General features: G+C 41.3%; 2 protein-coding genes across 3 annotated transcripts; both read left to right on the top strand.

The window, feature by feature from the left end:
• The first annotated feature begins 302 nt into the window (after positions 1 to 302).
• On the top strand, positions 303 to 11,035 carry piga (phosphatidylinositol glycan anchor biosynthesis, class A). Of its 2 annotated transcripts, XM_026145118.2 has the most exons (7): positions 303 to 435; positions 1,866 to 2,348; positions 2,425 to 2,695; positions 5,194 to 5,326; positions 5,666 to 5,798; positions 9,192 to 9,398; positions 10,444 to 11,035. In XM_026145118.2, exons 2-7 carry the CDS (start codon positions 1,902 to 1,904, stop codon positions 10,684 to 10,686), a joined length of 1,434 nt encoding a protein of 477 aa, XP_026000903.2. In that variant the 5' UTR covers positions 303 to 435; positions 1,866 to 1,901; the 3' UTR covers positions 10,687 to 11,035. The 2 variants fall into 2 exon arrangements, with proteins under 2 accessions (XP_026000903.2, XP_080146960.1); XM_080290834.1 differs by lacking the exons at positions 9,192 to 9,398; positions 10,444 to 11,035 and adding an exon at positions 7,141 to 7,457.
• Positions 11,036 to 11,675: 640 nt separating this feature from the next.
• On the top strand, positions 11,676 to 17,790 carry asb11 (ankyrin repeat and SOCS box containing 11). The gene is made up of 7 exons (XM_026145119.2): positions 11,676 to 11,906; positions 14,030 to 14,109; positions 14,211 to 14,318; positions 15,648 to 15,798; positions 15,880 to 16,014; positions 16,871 to 17,059; positions 17,277 to 17,790. The coding sequence occupies exons 1-7, from the start codon at positions 11,810 to 11,812 to the stop codon at positions 17,399 to 17,401; spliced, it is 885 nt and encodes a 294-aa protein (XP_026000904.1). The 5' UTR covers positions 11,676 to 11,809; the 3' UTR covers positions 17,402 to 17,790.
• Positions 17,791 to 18,792: the final 1,002 nt, after the last annotated feature.

Genomic DNA, 18,792 nt, shown 5'->3' with positions numbered 1-18,792 from the left:
AGTCTATAAACAGCCGTAATTTAAGTTACCAGTTGATAATGCTGTGGAATAAAAGTGTGTAAGTAAATCGTCCCCATTACTTCACTTTATTGTGTGACTTTAACAATATTAAAACAACAACAGCAACAAAGCACAAAAAACATGCATGGTGATAATTTCTGGATTTAGCATTCGCACTTAAAGACGTTTATAACAAGTAAGTATGAAAGAAAAACGAATCTTAACCTTTGGTTTTATTTTACTTGTAAAAAAAAAACAAAACCCTCAAAGTTTAAATGTCACATATAGTTTCACTTCCTTGCAGCATACGTCAGCTACCACGTTCCCAGTGACGTAGAAAACACCAGGAAGTAACACAGGCGGCTAAGTGGCTAGCTCGGGGCTAGCATGTAGAAATGAAATCAAATCTGGAAAAAGACTGACTTTCCACCCACGGTAAGGCAGGTTGGACTGTGAAAGCGGTTCGCTGCGATGCTTGTTAAGGTTAAATGCGAAGAGGTGTTTGTCTCCATGACGTTTATACATAATGCGAACAAGTGTAAAGCCTAAATGCACTGGAGCTTAGAGGAGTTTGCTACCTCACATCAGCAAATCCGTTCAAGTGTTTTATTTCGGTTTGTGTTAATGGGTAGAAGTAGGGAACTTATAGACATGGCAGTACTCTCGGTTTGGGGTTGTCTGTGAGCTGATATCGAACCTCCACACACTGTGCAAACATGTAAGATAAGATAAGATAACTCTTTATTGTCATTGCACAGTCATACATAGTACAGTAGTACAATGAAATTGGAAAAACTGTCCTACGTCGGCACTACATATAACACAACACGACACGATATGACACATCACAACGTAACAAACAACACAACACAGTATATTAACTTAGTATAAAAAAGAAGAATAAGTGTATGTGTATTGCACACTGTTATTATTGCACATTAATTATTATTGCACCTTGTTATAAATATAAATATAAATATGTATGTGATGATATGGATACAAGCCTATTCAGACTGCGCTGCAAAGGTTACTTTGGATGACAATGACCAAGGCAAAGGGTCAAAAGGTTTCTTCTTTATTCCTACTTTTTAAATGTTAAATAAAATTGAACATCTCTGCTACAAATCGGCTGCAAAGTTTTAATGTGCGGCTTTGTTGACACTGTCAGAGAGGTGTCGACGTGTAGTGGTGAGATTTTTGTGTGTTTCTAATAAAAACAATGGAATCACATTTCAGGACAGGTGGACCCAGCAAAGTTTTCTGCCCTTACAAGTGTTTCCAAGGTGCAGGTAGAAGAGGATAAAAACTCAAGAAGTTAAAGCCACAGCAACACTTGCAGGTCAAAGACCAGTGTCAGAATGCCCATATTACTTTAGGCTTTGAACGTACCATGATTTTTAAAAAAATTATAAATATCAGTAGACTATACAATAGAATGCTTATAAAAAATATATTATCAATTGACCCCTCTATCCGTTTTCTTAACAACTTATCCAATTCAAGGTCACAGGACGCTGGTGCCCTTCATTGAGTGAGAATCTGGGTGCTCATGTAATAATATATCTATCGCCCTTTTTTTGTTAATATATTACTTTATAATACTTTTTTTCACCAACAATTCAGCTGATTCAGGTCAAATATATTTACTTTGAAAAATGATTAGCTTAAAAAGTCACTGATGGGAAGCCTCTTTTTTTCCCAGTATTTTTTTTAATTATTAATCCTTTATTTATCCAGGTAAAAATCTCATTGAGATTCAAATCTCCTTTCCAAGACTTGGCATCATGGCAGCAAAAGTCAAAACCCATACAACACATAATCCATTAGAATTATACTTATTGTTAACTATTAACTATTTCTTTCAGCACTGATCAAGTACAGAGACACTCAAGAAGCATACCATGGGTCAGCGCCGGAAAGTGGCAGCAGGGAATAACCCTTCATCTCAGAGAAACTCTGGAGTTTCTGCACAGGCTGCCAGGGTCCACAGCAGGAAGCACAACATCTGCATGGTGTCTGACTTTTTCTATCCAAACATGGGAGGAGTAGAAAGTCACATTTACCAACTCTCCCAGTGCCTGATTGAAAAGGGGCACAAGGTGGTAATTGTCACTCACGCCTACGGCAGGAGGAAGGGTGTCCGGTACCTGACCAATGGCCTGAAGGTATACTACCTGCCCCTGCAAGTGATGTACAACCAGTCCACAGCCACCACCTGCTTCCACAGTCTCCCGCTGATGCGCTGTGTGTTTGTCAGGGAGCGCATCACTGTCGTGCATGCACACAGCTCCTTTTCTGCCATGGCCCATGATGCATTGTTCCACGCTAAGACCATGGGTCTTAACACAGTAGGTGATTCAGGTAATTTCCCGTGTTTCTAACATGATGCTGTTTAAATCGCTAAAGAGTGTTTGTCATTTGCAGGTTTTCACTGACCACTCGCTCTTTGGCTTTGCTGACCTCAGCTCTGTCCTGACCAACAAGCTCCTGACTGTGTCGCTGTGTGACACCAACCACATTGTGTGTGTGTCCTACACAAGTAAGGAGAACACAGTTCTACGCGCAGCACTCGACCCAGAGATAGTGTCCGTTATTCCCAACGCTGTCGATCCTACAGACTTCACACCAGACCCCTCCCAGCGACAAGATGACAGGATCACAATTGTTGTCATCAGCCGTCTCGTCTATCGGAAAGGTACTGAGAAATTTGTTTTAGACGCTGTTGCATCTACTTGAAGCAGCAAGGTGCTATGCTGAATAGGTCACAGTCCTTTGTTCAGGCCCTCACCCTAAAACAAGTAAAAAACACATTTTTGCTATAAATTCAGTTAATTTTAGTTCGTTTTGTGAACACTCATTACAGTTTTAGTTAGTTTTCCTTTTTTTGTTTTTATTTTTATTTCCGTTAACGAAAATGTTTTTTCACTTCTAGTTTTCGTTATTTCGTTAGTTTTCGTTAACGATAACCTTGGAGCCACCCAACTTTATTTTTCAAGTAGCTTAAAACTTAGGATATCTTGGTATGGTGTGTAGTGTGTCCTTACATTTGAGGAAACTGGAGAAGTGGAGGACAAAAGAATAAGTGACAGTCTTTAAAAATCTGTCTACAGCAGATGAAGAGTACCTGAAAGTGATGTGCTTAAGAAACAGGAAAAAATCCAACAGATCTGATACAGTAAGAGAGAGATGCACCTGGACCATCAGCTGATCCATGTACCTACCATTCACTGAAAACTTATCAAAAATAATGTCAGTGGAAGAGTACCAAATTACACAAGAACTGGACTGCAAATGAGTGTCAGCAGCTCTTATGGGTGAAGGATCCAAATTTGACATTTTTAGTTAAAATCATTGTTATTATGTGTGAAGACGATCGTGGCTCAAGAGTTGGGAGGTCGCCTTGTTATCGGAAGGTTGCCGGTTCGAGCCCCGGCTTGGACAGTCTCGGTCGTTGTGTCCTTGGGCAAGACACTTCACCCATTGCCTACTGGTGGTGGTCAGAGGGCCCGGTGGCGCCAGTGTCCGGCAGCCTCGCCTCTGTCAGTGCGCCCCAGGGTGGCTGTGGCTACAATGTAGCTTGCCATCACCAGTGTGTGAATGTGTGTGTGAATGGGTGGATGACTGGATATGTAAAGCGCTTTGGGGTCCTTAGGGACTAGTAAAGCGCTATATAAATACAGGCCATTTACCATTTACCAAGACAGGCAGGAGAGAGAAACAGTCATTTGTAAAACATGCTGGAAGCTCTGCTAGTTCAGGAAAAGCATCCCTGGAAAGAAAAATGTGCAATCAAACTTGGGCTTAAAGGGCACAGTATATGTAGCTCTGTTTCACTTAATAGTTTTAGAGCTACAGAAATAAAAATTCAAGTGGGGTTCCTCAAGGATCAGTTCTCGGTCCATTACTCTTTAATTCTTAGTGCTCCCACTTGGCACTTTCATAAAAAATCATAATACATCCTGTCAGTCTTGCATAGATGATACAGTTGCTCCTATCATTTACTTCTGTTCATAAACCAGTGAGCTTCGTTGATGACATTAACTTCTGGATTTCTCAAAATGTTTTAGAACTGAACAGAGACGAATCAGAATCAGGCTGCAGATGTGGCCGCGCCAAAAAGAAAACAGTGAAAGTATACACGTCAGGGACAAGGGGAGGAAAAAAAAAGAGCTCTACTCAAACTGGGCTCCTTACTGGGAGACCAGTTTGAGGACAGTAAAAAAACACCAGCACAAAAAAGCACATGAATATTCACATCTTACACCATGTAAAAGGACGTGACATGCAACGGGGGAGGGTATGGGGTAAGGAATGATCCGGTGCAGACAGCAGTCGTCTTGTCCTGCAGTCGCTGGACAGACCTGCTGTCTACATCAGGTGGGTAGCAAGCATCTGGGGTGTCTGGAATGGTGTAGGGTAATGAGTGTACATCTGTGTCAGTGTACGTGTGTGTGTGTGTGTGTGTGTGTGTGTGCGTATCCTGTGTTCACCCGCTTAAGCAAAAGTCAACAGTCTAAACACAGTCCCGTCATCAGGGAAGAATTTGTTGTTCCGGAGCGGCATGAGTGAGGCAGATGGTTGTTTGGGTTAATGTGAACAACTGCATCCAATTTTAATGCAGAATTACCTGAAAAATCATTTTATTGGTTCATAAAACTCACACTGGTTTGGCCTCCCAGTGCAATAAGTTACACTACACCTAGACCTCTCAGGTTATCAGGCGTAGATCTTTTAACTGTTCTCAGAAGAAGATCAAAGCATGCCAAGAAAACTTACCGTTACTGTAGATGTGTTCTTTGGAACATTGGAACAAGGTGCCTGCTGACCCAAGATGGCTTGCATCTGTGCCGACAAACAAAAGCACGGGCTTATTGTGTGTGTGTGTGTGTGTGTGTGTGTGTGTGTGTGTGTGTGTGTGTGTGTGTGTGTGTGTGTGTGTGTGTGTGTGTGTGTGTGAGAAACTTGGACTTTATCTCTTTGTAAAGTTTGTTGTTTTCACTGTCTTAAGACATTATAGACTTACTCTTATTTTGATGTATTTACCTTCTATGTTAAGAACCTCAAGGTTACATGTAATGAAATGTACTATGTAACTAAAATAGCCATTGCCTTTGCTTTCCATATGAAGTTCAGTAGAGAACTGCATCACTCTAATAGTGGAAGGAAGTCTTCACTTTCTTTCCTTCTTTGCAGGAATTGATCTTCTTGGTGGAATAATCCCGGAGCTTTGTCTCAAACATCCTTACCTCCACTTCCTGATTGGCGGAGAGGGACCAAAGAGAATTGTTCTGGAGGAAGTGAGGGAGAAATACCAACTACATGACAGGTACTGCTGGATGCGCTTATTTCCTGAGATAATGATGTCGGCATCTTTCAGGATCTATTAAAGCATGTCTAAGTATTTGTATATTAAATCGTGTCTGTGTTACAGCTTTAGTTTACTTTTCTTACCACAGGAGCAAATCTCATATAAAGAAACTTTCTGTAGTATATTAAAGAACCAACACTGTTATAGAATTTAATTAACTGGAATTTACTGCCATTGTTTTGTGTTTCCTTTACGTTTATTCAACACCTGGAAATGATTGTAGATTAGTAGATAAACCCAGGGTCAATCACTGGGTTCCTGAGTAAAGGTGCTACCACTGTGTTTTGATCTGCACAGGGTACGTCTGCTGGGCGCTCTGGAGCACAAAGATGTGCGTGGGGTTTTGGTTCAAGGCCACATCTTCCTCAACACGTCGCTCACTGAAGCGTTCTGCATGGCCATTGTGGAAGGAGCCAGCTGTGGACTGCAGGTTTGCTGCAGTTTCTGTTCCTCCAGCCATAAACCACGTTAAGTTCCACTGTGATGGGGTTAGCTGCTGTCTGACAGATCTGTCATTGATACACAAGGTCAATGATATGAAGTCCGGTAGCAGTGACTCTCGGTGTCAGGATTTCCTTATTTCACTTTAAGTGAAACAGCTTTTTTGAGATAAACACACCAAACATTTGAGAATATTTCTTTAATACAAATGGGAGAGGGCACATCTTGCTGCTACAAACATGCCACAACCTGAAGGACGGTTTAACCAGATTAGCTACATGATGTTATTAGATTGTGGGGGTAAACTTGTACATGCTTGTCATTACATGGTGCAATATTTCCCTCTAGCTTTATCATAGTATCAATTTTAACATCTTGTTTACTTACCATTTAGCGTGCCAATCTCTTAAGATAATGACATCTTCTGATGCACAACCAGTCATTTTATTGGAAACAGGCCAATATTTGACCTAAGTTGCCCCCAGTAGTCATCCGAGGGGCGACAGATCTAACACTGAATCTTTAGACCTTAAGCTCAGTTCATGTCACAAATCTAAGCAAAGAAAATGCAGATAAACTTTTAGTTTTTTATAGAATATATAATAATGTAATAATGAAAATTAGACTTTATCAAGACGAGGCACTTTCAGATCACAGAAGCAGCTCTGTGAAAGCCCATTCGGCCAAGCGGAGCCGGCACAACTCAGTTGAAGATGCTGAAGTGTTCTTGTGGCAGATTCGCCGTGGGCGTGTGCAGCTCATCTCATACCGCTGCTTAAAAAAAACTGAAGTACATGAGGGAGACGTGGGAGAGGGAGGATAGACCTTTATGTAAGAGCGGCAAATGCCAGACAGCAGCTAACCGCATCACAGTGGAACTTAATGTGGTTTATCGCTGGAGGAACAGAAACTGGAAATGTCATTCTTGTTATTTCGTGACGTTAGACCTACAGCTGGAAAAAAGTAACCTGAGAATCCATGAGAGAATCCTCTTACCTCCAGGTTATTTCCAAAAGAAATTACATTGGGAGCTTAATTTCTTTTGGGATGAAAATGCCTTCGAGCTAACAAACAGGCCCGTTTGTTATTCTTTCCTACTAGAGGGAATCCTCAGGTTTCATAACTATGGGGAAAAAAACGGGGAAACACACGCAGGTGGCATTTAATAACGTAATTTCTTCTTACTTTCTTAGTCAGACTGTATGATGAGTTATACCCTTTTCTGCAGATTCTTACACAGATATGCGTACAGAGATTACACAAAAAATAATTGCTTATGGGAAGACGCAATGAGTAACCACTCTTTATCTGTGATTTATTGGGACACGTAGGTTGGACATAAAGTTGAACATAAGTTGAACTGTGCCATAACACAGGGCAAGAAAGGAGACAAGCACAATGCAGCAACTTATAGTGTAAAGTGTGAATGCTGTTGGAAGAAGAAGACCAGACACCAGCGAGGGAGGATAAGAAGGACAGACGCAACAACATTGTCATCCCCTATGTAGCCGGTGTATCAGAAAAACTCAGGAGAGTTTTCTCCAAGCATGACATCCCGGTGCATTTCAGACCCAGCAACACGCTCAGACAGAAACTGGTTCACCCGAAAGACAAAACGCCAAAACACAGACTTAACAATGTGGTGTATGCTGTACAGTGCAGCGAGGAATGCCCAGACCTCTACATTGGAGAGACCAAACAGCCACTTCACAAGCGCATGGCACAACACAGGACAAGACTCAGCAGTCCATCTGCATCTTAAGGATAAAGGACACTCTTTCGAGGATGCCAATGTTCACATTTTGGACAGAGAGGACAGATGGTTTGAAAGAGGAGTGAAAGAAGCTATCTATGTCCACTGTGAGCGACCATCTTTGAACAGAGGCGGGGGTTTACGACACCAACTCTCTGCCATCTATAATCCAGTTTTGAGATCCCTTCCCAGACGCCTTAACGCCCACTCACACCCTGGGCCATCTGATCTCAGGAATTCGCATGATAAGGTGGGGCCAGGTTTCACAATGAACACACCCGAAACTCTGGCTGGGACCCACACCCAGTTTCACACCTTGGCTCAGGCGATTAGAGGATCATCAGGGGGTCCTTTTGTCCCTCTGTGGGGGGTTACTCCCACTAGGTTTATATCTGGGACTCTCCACCATTTGACCTTAGAACTGAAGAAGCCTCTCGGATGAGAGGTGAAACGTCTTCAAGCAACTTAAAGAAGTCCAGACGCTTTTCTTTGCAAGCTCCTTTGACTACGATGACCTGGATGACTGAGAACCTTCACAGACAATGCTGTTGGATGTGTATATTTACAAAAATACCTATATACACATTTATCTTTAACACCTTGAGCTCAATCAATAATTAATCTATCAATAAAAATGTTTTTAAAGACAATTCAGTTTGTAAACATGGAATTCTTTACTCTAACTTTATTTTGTTAGTAATATTCCAGTAAAGTGGAGTTTATTTGGGAAGCTTTTGGATGTTGATTGCTGTCATATAAACTTACCAGACACTTTATTAGGTACACCTCGCAGGTACAGGGTTAGACACTGTTTTGCCTTCAGAACTGCCTAAATTCTTCATGGCACAGAAATGGATGGTGGACGTGCAGCTGTCATGATAGCATCACACAGCTGGACATCCACAACGGGAACCTCCCTTTTCTTCAAATCTCAAAGCTCAGTCCACTTGAGCTAATTGTGATGTTCAAGAAACCAGTTCGAGATGATTTGAGCTTTGTGATACTGTGTGTTATCCTACTGGAAGCACCCATGATAAGGTGGGCATGCTGTGGTCATGAAGTAATTGACATGATTACCAACAGTACTCAGTTAAGATCAGTGCTCAGCTGGTCCTCAGGGGCCAAGAAAATACCCCGACATTAGTCTGCACTGTTGATGCAAGGCAGGATAGAGGTTCTCTGACCTCTGGCATCAACAAGGCATTTTCTCCCGGAGAACTCCAGAGCACGGAATATTTTCCTCTTTCTGGCTGATCAGATATTTGCTATAACAAGCAGCTGAACAGGTGTACCTAATAAAGTGGCTAGCATTTCATTTTCCATGACTCCTAATCTTTATAACTTTGTACATCTTTGACTGAAATTGTCACGTTACCATAGTGATATGAAAGTGGGTACACCCTGACATCACTGTTTGAGGTTCCAGGTACAGCAGAGCTTCCTTTTTCAGGTGTCCACAGAGCTGTGGTGCTAGTTTTAGCTTGAGGCCAAACACACACAGTGGAATTTTGCTAATAATCATTCCATGACATATTTTATACTTCAGGAAAACTTCTGTTTTTCTGTTCTCTCTTTTTTGCGTGTGTGTATGTGTTTGTCAGCATCTGTTTTTTGTCTCTGTTTTCTTAGGTGGTTAGCACTCGTGTGGGAGGCATTCCAGAGGTGTTACCTGAGGGTTTGATTACCCTGTGTGAACCCACCGTCCGTTCATTGTGCGCCGGTCTGGAAGCGGTCATCGCTCGGCAACGATTGGGCAACGTCCCGTCGCCTGCTTCCAATCACATGCGTGTGCGAAACCTCTACACCTGGAGGAATGTTGCGGAGAGGACCGAGAAAGTAGGTTCCCCAAAGACACCCACACTGGACCGTGTGCATGTAACAGCTTGTTTTACATTTTTGAAGAAAATGCTATCAAAGCATAACATTTTATTGTGGAAAATAAAAGACACAGGTGTGCCCTTTCATCACAAGGACATTTTCATAAATTGAAAACAGCAACTACTCTGAATCTTGATCAGATAACTCATTGGACGACTGCACCATCAGATAAGGCGTCCAGATTACCACACTTTGCGTAAACATGTTTTCTCTAAACATTTCCCACAGTATCTGATTTCCAAAAAACTCTCTCTCTTGCATCGTGCTTAGAAACTTGTGAGGTAAGAGATAAAAAGCTGAGGCACATCAAATTTATCTTGAGTGTCCTTTTTTTCTTTAATTGTACAACATGCTCAAACACATCTAACCTGGAGACGAGCTTTGCTCATTCATTATTTCTTATGGTTATTTTTGTGCCGGTGCAACTACGCTACCAAATATGCTCTTGAAAGGTACAGGAAAACCTCTGCTGTATGCAAATTCCTGTATGAAACTCTCTCTCTTTCTCAAGCTTGACAGTCATGCAAGGCAGCTAGACCTGACAGTTGTGTTTAGTTTTTTGGTATTTTCTAAGTGCTTGGCATTGCTCCATGGCTCTGTTAAACAATGGCATACCTTTAAAAAAAAAAAAAAAAGCTAGCAGTGTGTTAAAGTGCACTCTGAAGTCAATGTCAGTTTGTAAGCAGAGCCCGGCCTGTGAAACATCGCGGCACATTCAGGTACAACCTGTGAACTCTCAAAACTTGTATTCAAATAGCCAGAAATGTTTTTAACATACAGAAGTTTCTGCAATCAGCCATTTTTTCTTCTTCTTTCACAGCATTTTTAAAAAATAAACACAGCAAAACAACAACAACAAAAGTCTATATCAGTATTTAGAATTTCTAAAACAAATCCAAATCTAATCCTAAAAAATGTATTCCAGTTTATGTCTAGGTGGTGGTTTTTACATGTTTAACTACTGAAGGACACTCAGGTGATCAATGTGTTTTTTCCCTGTCAGGTGTACGACAGGGTGGTCGGAGAGGAAGTTCTTCCCCTGGACAGACGGTTACGGAGGCTGAGGGCTCACTGCGGCCCCGTCGCTGGCTCCATCTTTGCGTTTGTGGCCGTGCTGGACTTCCTCTTCCTGCTGCTCCTGCAGTGGCTGATGCCTGATGGGGTCATGGATCTCGCCGTCGACGCCACAGGCCCTCAGCGGCAGTGGAGACAGGAAAAGAGCCATAAAAATGAGGCTTACTCCTGATGTGCCACAGAGAGCAACAGAAACAGAAAGTTGATGACAGTGACCTCTCAGCACCTCTGCCTCTCTTCAAACTGCTTATATAAGTTTCCTATGTGATCTTCATGGTGCGGGCTAACATTTTGTTTACATTTACTCACCAAAAGGGAGTTGGTGGAAGAGACTTTTTTAAATAACTGGAATTTGTTGCACACCTTGCGAATTTATAAGCACTTTTTGAAAATGTAAAGATGACATTGAACAGAGAGGGTAAAGGGCTGGCTGCTTGTAAGCTCACAGGGAAACAAAGCTACTGTAACTTATCGAGAGACCTCAAAGTTTGTTTTTTAAATAAAATCCACTGTTTTGTGAAGCGTGTCAGAGCATGTGCAGCGGTGTACACGCTCCTACCTACTGCGGTACATTTGTGAATGAGGAAGCGTCTAAAAGTAGCTTTCATGATTGACACTCCTTTGAAACCTGCGAGCTTTTTTTTTCTTCTTTTTTTTCTTTTCTTCAAATGATAAGTAAACTTTCAGAAAACCCAACGTGGGAACCAAAGTGTACTTTCTAATATATATGGCATGTGCTATGTTCTCACATGTAATTTTTGCAGATCCTGGAGAGGCATCAAACAAATATTTGTTTTGTAGATGAATCTGATTGTAAGGAAGAGTGCCAAAAAAAATCACACTTGTGAAAAAGGAGCTGATAAATAGGTGTCGCTCTTCAGGGTCAGCGACGGGGATTTGCAAGACAGAAACAAACATCATATCAAGAAGTTCAGCATGTGTTCAATGTTAAGACAACATGTTCCTGTTGGAGCTAGGGACTTTTTTTGTTAGTTTAAGGCATTTCATTTAGTTCATGTGGCAGTAATATATTTAAGGGTCTTATGGGGCTTGTCCTGGTCTGTGTGTCTTTAAGTGCTTTGTTGAAGACACCTCATGATCATTCTAGCAGCTATTGTAATGTAATGCATATACCGTTAACTCTGGCCATTCACTGGGGTGAGAGTGGGTGGAAGGTGGTAATGTGGGGGAGGTGACCAAGGGCCCAGATAAGAGAGTGAGGAAGGCCGGATTCAGGTTTGTGTATCTGGCTGGGTGAAGGAGGTGAAGGAATCTGCTGCTGTTTCGTTTTCACCATGGCTGCTGTGCAAACAGACGTTTCCCTGTGGTCGCAACCTTGGGAGAGGCCTTTGTCCATCTACGGAGGGTTGGTTTGTAACTCGCTGATGGCCGGTGAGTTTAATGTTTGTATGGTTTTTTTGCATCAGTGTTTCCAGGCCTAAAAGCTGTCCATGTGAAGTCTGATGCTGCTGTAGACAATAAAATCTGGGATGAAACCGGTTTAGCATTTTAGGGTTGGGGGTCATGTTGAGAAACCAGAAGTCATAGCTGGACTGGCTAGCTGGATCAGTCCAGGCAGTCCAGGTGGGCCGATGGTAATTTTTGGTTTAAATGGGCCGATGTTTTGTTGTTGTTGTCTCCCCCCCCTAACCGTGTAAACAGTGACAGGTGGCGGATTGGATAGATGCTGGCAGACGTGTAAAAATAACTCAATTGTTTGGTAGTGGCTATGGTGGAGCTTTCACAGATTCAGTAAAATTAGCAAGTGGTGGAAGCCAGCAGGTGGATGGGGGGAAGGGGAGGCGGAGGTGGAGAGACCCAAGGCGGCTGTCAGGTGAAATGAGCTTCAGGTAAGAAGTTATGACCTGCAGTCTGTCTGGGTCAGATATAAACCAAGTTTAGGTGCAGTTTATTTTTGTTGTGCTAACTTTTTACAGTCAGTGACGATAACTCATACTGTGTACTAGCTAGCATGACGGAGTTTCTATACAGTTGGGTGGGTGCTATGATGTTACTGATAGTGAACTTTATTTTATTCAAGGTTAGTTAGTAGAGTTGCCTACCGTCCTGTAAAAAAACGGAATCCTCTGGTATTCAGAGTTAATATTACATGTTTTGTATTGAGCTGAAAATAAACGCGATTTGTCCCGTACTTCAGCTACAATAAAAAAAGAGCCTCTTCTTCTCTCATTCTCCCCCTCCCTCTCTCTCCTGTTGCTACTTCAATCATGAAACTGATCAATGATCAGCTGATCTGCTTTTCTCTCTTGCTTGTTTATCTCCCGCTTTGCGCCAGAAAGAGGAAACTAGCGGGGGTCGCGTTAAACAGCAGAAGCGCCTTTAAACTTGATCAGCTGTTGTTAGAATTTATTTAATATTACTTTCTAGTATCAGCTGATGTTTGTTGGAGCCACAGCAGTAAAAGCTGCTGGTCATGATGTCGGTTTGGTTATCTGGTGAGAGGGAAACATGAAGATGAAACCAGGAGATGTCCTTACTGAATCATCAGAGCTGTCAACAGGTTTACCTTTTAGGTGACATGAATGGGTTGAAGGAAAGCTATGAACTGTTTCTGAGAGACAAATAACACCAGGATCCTTTTTTTATGTAGCTGACAGCTGGTAACTGTGCAGGGGCTTTTGCCATGGGGCCAGGTAGGGCATTAACAGGGAAAGGGGGGCACAAAGAAATACTTTTCTTTGTTATTCTCATTTAAAATTTCTAGCTTTTAACAAATAATTATCCGAATCTTACAACCAAAGTTTTCATCTGATGTCAAATTTATAGAAATCCATTATTGTACGCAGTAAGTTTTTTTTCAGGGTCCCAACACAATTTCCTCAGAAGAAAGTACTGTACATGATGCCAATATTTTCCCACATTTTCTAGATACTGTACTAGTACTTTGTGTAAAATGCCATCAAAAAGTCAGTTAAGTTTTATTCTTTCTCACTTGTCTTTCTGTCTCCTTTCACTTTTAAAAGGTTGCCATGTTAGAAAGAATATTTTGCCCTGCCATGCTGTTTATTGATGTGGTAAATAAATAGTTTATGAAAATATCACTAAATCTGTCATTTATTATTTTTAATATTCAGTAATGGTCATGTCTCACCTCTAGTCTTCTCTGTCTTAATTTCAGGTTTCCACCATATGTTGTAGATAGTTCAGGAAGTTAACTCAACCAAGCAGTCTTTGGGTTTCGGCTAAGTACTGTTTAGAATACCAGAATAAGGAGGATGGTGTAGGTTTAAGTTTATTAGATTGATACATATATACCAACAAGACTGTGTACATCACTGTCACAACAACGTTTGTTTTCATTCAAAGGCTTTATGGTTTTTCCTATAATACCTGGTGGGCCGGTCTCTAGTCAAAATGCCTGGGCTGATTTTTTTTTTTTTGTCCCAGTCCAGCCCTGCCAGAAGTGTGTATGTATGTGGATGAGGTTACAGTGGTCTTGGTCTTTGTGCTTTCTGAATGTGGAAACATAACTAATTAGATTCTCTGTGTCTCAGACTTCTGGTCTGACAGAACTCCGCTCCATGAAGCGGCCTTTCAGGGCAGACTCCTCCACCTCAGGGCCCTTATCGCTCAGGTAATCTTAAATCTTGATTTGTACGTCGAGTACTTACAGTCTACAACCCGAAGACTTCTTGAAAAGAAGTCAAATGAAAATCCTCTGATCTCTCCCTGCAGGGCTTCCATGTTGACACAGTCACCATGGACGGGGTCACGCCGCTCCACGAGGCTTGCCTCGGGGCTCGTTACGCTTGTGCCAAGTTTCTTCTGGATAATGGAGCAAATGTAAGAAGGAACAGATACATTTTTCTGTCATCAAAGAAACCCACAAGTTTTATTTTGCTTATCCTTTTTGAACTTGATGCTTGATGGAGATTATAGATCATTTGGCTATTGCCCAAAACAAATGTGAGGCCAGGCATACATTTGATTTATGTGACGTGAGATAATTAGGTCATCGCTCACTCTTGGTATTTCTTTCTTAGACAAACAAAGACTTGGAAAATGATTCTGTTTAACTTGTCTAGCATTAAGGTTTCATCAAAAGGAAAAACCCACAGAAGTATAAGAACGTCATATCGTAAACCCTCCTTTGTTGTGCTAGCATGGTCTCAAACACGTTTCAGAACCTCAAAACTTTGAAATTATGTACAGATGCACCCTAAAGAGGTTACAGAAAAGGCTACATTTTTAAAAAATATATTAAATTAAGAGCATTTGGGTTGGAATGCAGGCATTTAAAGTCTTTTTTTCCAAATAAAGATTATTTTTGCACTCATAAGATGAATTACTTTAGCTGATATTTTGTATTTAGTGATAAGAATTTATGTACCGTCTCATTGCTTTGATCATACATGAAAGTGGATCCCTTCACTTTTGGTTTGAAAAGTATTTGATGGATTGAAACTCAATCCTAAACTTCACATACACTAATAAAACACTGGGGGTTGGGGGAATCTAACAATTCGTTTTATCATTGTTAAGTTGATATAAAAGACTTTGGCTTGTGTCACAAGAGAGCAAACCCAGCAAATGGACTTTAGGCCTTCATGTATTAAAAACAACCCCTATATTTAAAATTATATTAGCTTGTCCAGCTAAATAATCAGAATATTAGTGAGGGCTTATGTGTAAGTGCCCCAATAACCTCATGGATGGATGGATGTTATAAAAATGGCTAATTTTTAAATAGTTAATGCAGTTCTTTTGGTAAACCAATTAATTTACAGCTGAAAAAATCTGCACCTCAGTTGCTTGATTTGATTGGTTTGAGCATCGTACTCACTTTCCTGTAAATTTCACTACAGGATGCCTGAAATTGTGCAGTTCAAAAAGAGCTGAGCTCATTTGCGAACTCACAGATTCTCCCGCTTTAACACAGATTTTTGTTTTCACACGTTTTAAACCACATCTGGTGTTGTTGCTGAAGAGTTTAGATTTTACTGGAGAAAGGTCAGAGCTGAAATCTGCATGCAAAGAGGCCTTCAGTTGTTGGTTGTCTCGTGTGTTTGCTCTGTTTGAGCATTTGTGTATGTTTGTGTCACATGCATGAATAAATAAATGAGGTACACTCCGTTCTTTTGGATGCATTTCCTCACAAACATCATTCTCAAGGCAATGGCAGTGTCAACAGATGGCGCCACACCTCTCTTCAATTCCTGCAGCAGCGGGAGCGCTGCCTGCCTCAAGCTCATCCTGCAGCACAGTGCCTCCATCCACACCACCTACCAGCTGGCATCTCCAATCCATGAGGCTGCCAAGAAAGGTACACAAAGGTATCCATTTACAAGAAATTTCTGGTTATGAATGTGGACTACATGTCAGCATTTGTCATCTTCTCCTCCAGATCACAGAGAGTGCCTGGAGCTGCTGCTGGCCCGTGGAGCTCAGATTGATCTGGAGCTGCCTGACGTTGGGACGCCACTCTACTCTGCCTGCATGGCCCGGGCTGCAGCCTGCGTAGAGGTGCTGCTGTATTCAGGTAATATAAGTCAGGAATAATCACCAGTCACACCTTTGCTTTTTGTTTGTTTCAGTCATGAAAATTAAGGCACTTCAAGGCCCAGTCTGTATAATAGTCTGAAGTTTTTTTTAATGAAAAACTCCACTCTTTTAATTACACAAACCAGTCTATCAAACAGTTGTTTCAGCAAACACAGTAACAGCTCTTTTATTCGCTGTATACAGTTGTAATTATTAGTTAATTATTTCATTTAGTGTTTTCTCAAACGAGAGGATTTCTTCCTTTGACATAACTTAGTCGTGAAGCTTTTCTTCTGTGCCGCCTTTCATCTTTGGGACTTAAATGCTCAAACTAGACTGCATATCTTCGAGTTTGGCTCTGCTTATCAGACAAACCGAGGCACTTGAAGGTGTCAGTTGACATTTAACACGTCTGTCTTGGATTTTGCACGTTTGAAACGATAATCGCCGAGCAAAGGTGAACCAACAGGACAGAACCGTTCGTTCCAGCCATATAATATTTAAATACAGCTGACATTTTTTGTTTCTGCTGGGCTCTGAGTTACTTTTAGTGGCACGCTCTGCAGTTTCTCTCTATCGCTTTCCATCGAAGCAGAAACTCGGTGTCACAGTTCACATCAGCACACGTTTAAAAGCTTTTCTAATCAATCCAACCTGTCAGACGTAACAGCCAGTCTCAAAACTATTCAGAGCTGTGCTTTGGATTTATTTTTGAAAACTTTTTTATTAGTAGCTAATATATAACGACGTGCTGCTTTAACAATAAATCACTTACAACACACGGATGGGTTTTAATCAGAATTGTGTGATTTGCGTGCTGTTATGTGTTGAACTCTGTTTGCATGTTTGAGCAGGAGCAGATGTTCAGATCGGATGCGGGCCGGACAGTCCTCTGCATGCTGCAGTTTTGGGGGGAGGAGCTGACGTTGTGCATCTTCTCCTGGACTTTGGAGCTGATGGGTGTCGCAGGAACGCCGAGGCGAAGACTCCTCTTGATCTGTCGAAGCCAAACAGCTCAGTGAGAGCTGCACTGCTGAGCAGAGGTGTGTTATTGTCCTGTCATTATTTCATATTGTTATTATTGTTTTACATTGTTTCTTTTTAATGGTATTTTTATATTGTTAAGCACTTTGTGCAGCATCGTCTGTGTGGAAATGTCCTATATAAATAACTTTGACCTTGACCTTTGACCTTTTTGCACTTACATAGAGGACCCTCACTTCCTTTTATTAACAGCTGTGATCTGCCTCCTGTTCCCAGGTCCCTGCTCTCTGTCTCAGCTCTGTCGCTTACGTATTCGTCGAAGTCTCGGAAAGAGTCGTCTGCACAGGGCCTCGAGCCTCTTTGTCCCTCACAGTATCAAGGACTTCCTCCTCTACCAATGACACATCTCTGCCGTCCTTTGCCTTTTTTTTTTTTGCTTTTTTTTGCTTCGCCATTCAAGAAGAAAGGATAAAAGGCGTCCACATTCAGAGAGTTTTCATCCATAGCTTCATAATTCAGATGCTTTTAGTATTATAATAACAGCTTTCTGAGAACTGCTCAATGAAATCTTTTGGATACAAGGGAGGGACGCTTCAGGATAAGCTCTGTTCATCCTGCAGGGACTTTAATGTATCAGGTTTTTGTATTTTTGTACTTTCTTTTCAGCGCTCATGAATTTTACATGATTCCAAAGTGTTTTTAAAGTTGAACATCGCCAATTTTACACATCAAAGTCTTTTATGTTTGGGAGTACTTGTGCATATATTAAAAATAAGTTGTATAAAAACTAGCTCCACAGGAAGCTTTGTGGATGTCATTTGAATAAGCATCAGCTGGGGGTGAAAACTGCAGATCAGACCTTTTTGTAGCAACCACAGACTGTGTGCCTATGAGTACAACACAGGAGAATTCACACCACTAATGTTAGAGAGTTGCATTCTGGGTAATGCAGGTGGCAAGTTTTGAAAAAAAAACAAAAAACAAAATCTTATGTTAAAATTCTTTTTCTCATAAATGTTTCTAATGGTTTTGTAAACTTAATGTGGCCTGTTTTGTTCACATTTCTGTGTTTTTATTTGTGGAATCTTTCGTATTGCCGTTAGTACACGGGCCGAGGTGGTCATCACACATCGTCTCTCTGACATCACACAGAGTAAGACTGAGGGTTTCTGAGCACCTCACAGGATGCTTTATAACTGCTTTAATTCTTCGTGATGCTGATTCAAAAAGGCACCTGAAACATTCCTCATACAGTTTGGTCAGTGTTGATATGACAGCATCACACAGCTGCTGCTGATGCTTCGACTGCGCATCCATGACATAAGTCTTGCGTTACACCACATCCCATAGGTGCTTTGCTGGATTGCGATCTGGTGACTGTAGAAACTGTTTGGTCACAGTGAACCTGTTGTCATGTTCAAAAAACTAGTCTGAGATGATCTGAGCTTTGTGATATGGAGCATTAGGACAGTAACTAACTGAACTAAATCAAATAATACAATATATTACAAGGTTACAAAATAGCCCGAATAAACACAAAACACTGTAGTTATACATTTTCCAGTATATTACACATAATTAAATAGTTGAAGTTGAGGTGCTTCATATCATGTTGGCTTTATTTCTTCTGTAGAGGATGTGCTGCGGTGTGTATTTGTGTGCTTTAGATGGAGGAATTGTACTGCAAGTTAGCCACAGGCAGAAATGATTTCCTTTGTCGGTCAGTGGTGCATTTAGGGTAATCCAAGTCTTTCACTGACTGTGCTCCTGTGACTGGACCTCATGGAGTGGC

Source organism: Astatotilapia calliptera, chromosome 16 (assembly GCF_964374335.1).
Source record: "Astatotilapia calliptera chromosome 16, fAstCal68.1, whole genome shotgun sequence".
In the NCBI taxonomy this organism is placed as follows: Eukaryota; Metazoa; Chordata; class Actinopteri; order Cichliformes; family Cichlidae; genus Astatotilapia; species Astatotilapia calliptera.
This window is presented reverse-complemented; position numbering and strand designations above follow the sequence as displayed.

Excerpts from the sequence above, each read along its gene's own strand:
- piga (XM_026145118.2), top strand. The coding sequence starts at position 1,902 with ATGGGTCAGCGCCGGAAAGTGGCAGCAGGGAATAACCCTTCATCTCAG. Across the intron at positions 2,696-5,193 it reads CCGTCTCGTCTATCGGAAAG|GAATTGATCTTCTTGGTGGA; the intron begins GTACTGAGAAAT and ends CCTTCTTTGCAG. Across the intron at positions 5,327-5,665 it reads AAATACCAACTACATGACAG|GGTACGTCTGCTGGGCGCTC; the intron begins GTACTGCTGGAT and ends TGATCTGCACAG.
- asb11 (XM_026145119.2), top strand. The coding sequence starts at position 11,810 with ATGGCTGCTGTGCAAACAGACGTTTCCCTGTGGTCGCAACCTTGGGAG. Across the intron at positions 11,907-14,029 it reads TTGTAACTCGCTGATGGCCG|ACTTCTGGTCTGACAGAACT; the intron begins GTGAGTTTAATG and ends TCTGTGTCTCAG. Across the intron at positions 17,060-17,276 it reads AGCTGCACTGCTGAGCAGAG|GTCCCTGCTCTCTGTCTCAG; the intron begins GTGTGTTATTGT and ends TCCTGTTCCCAG.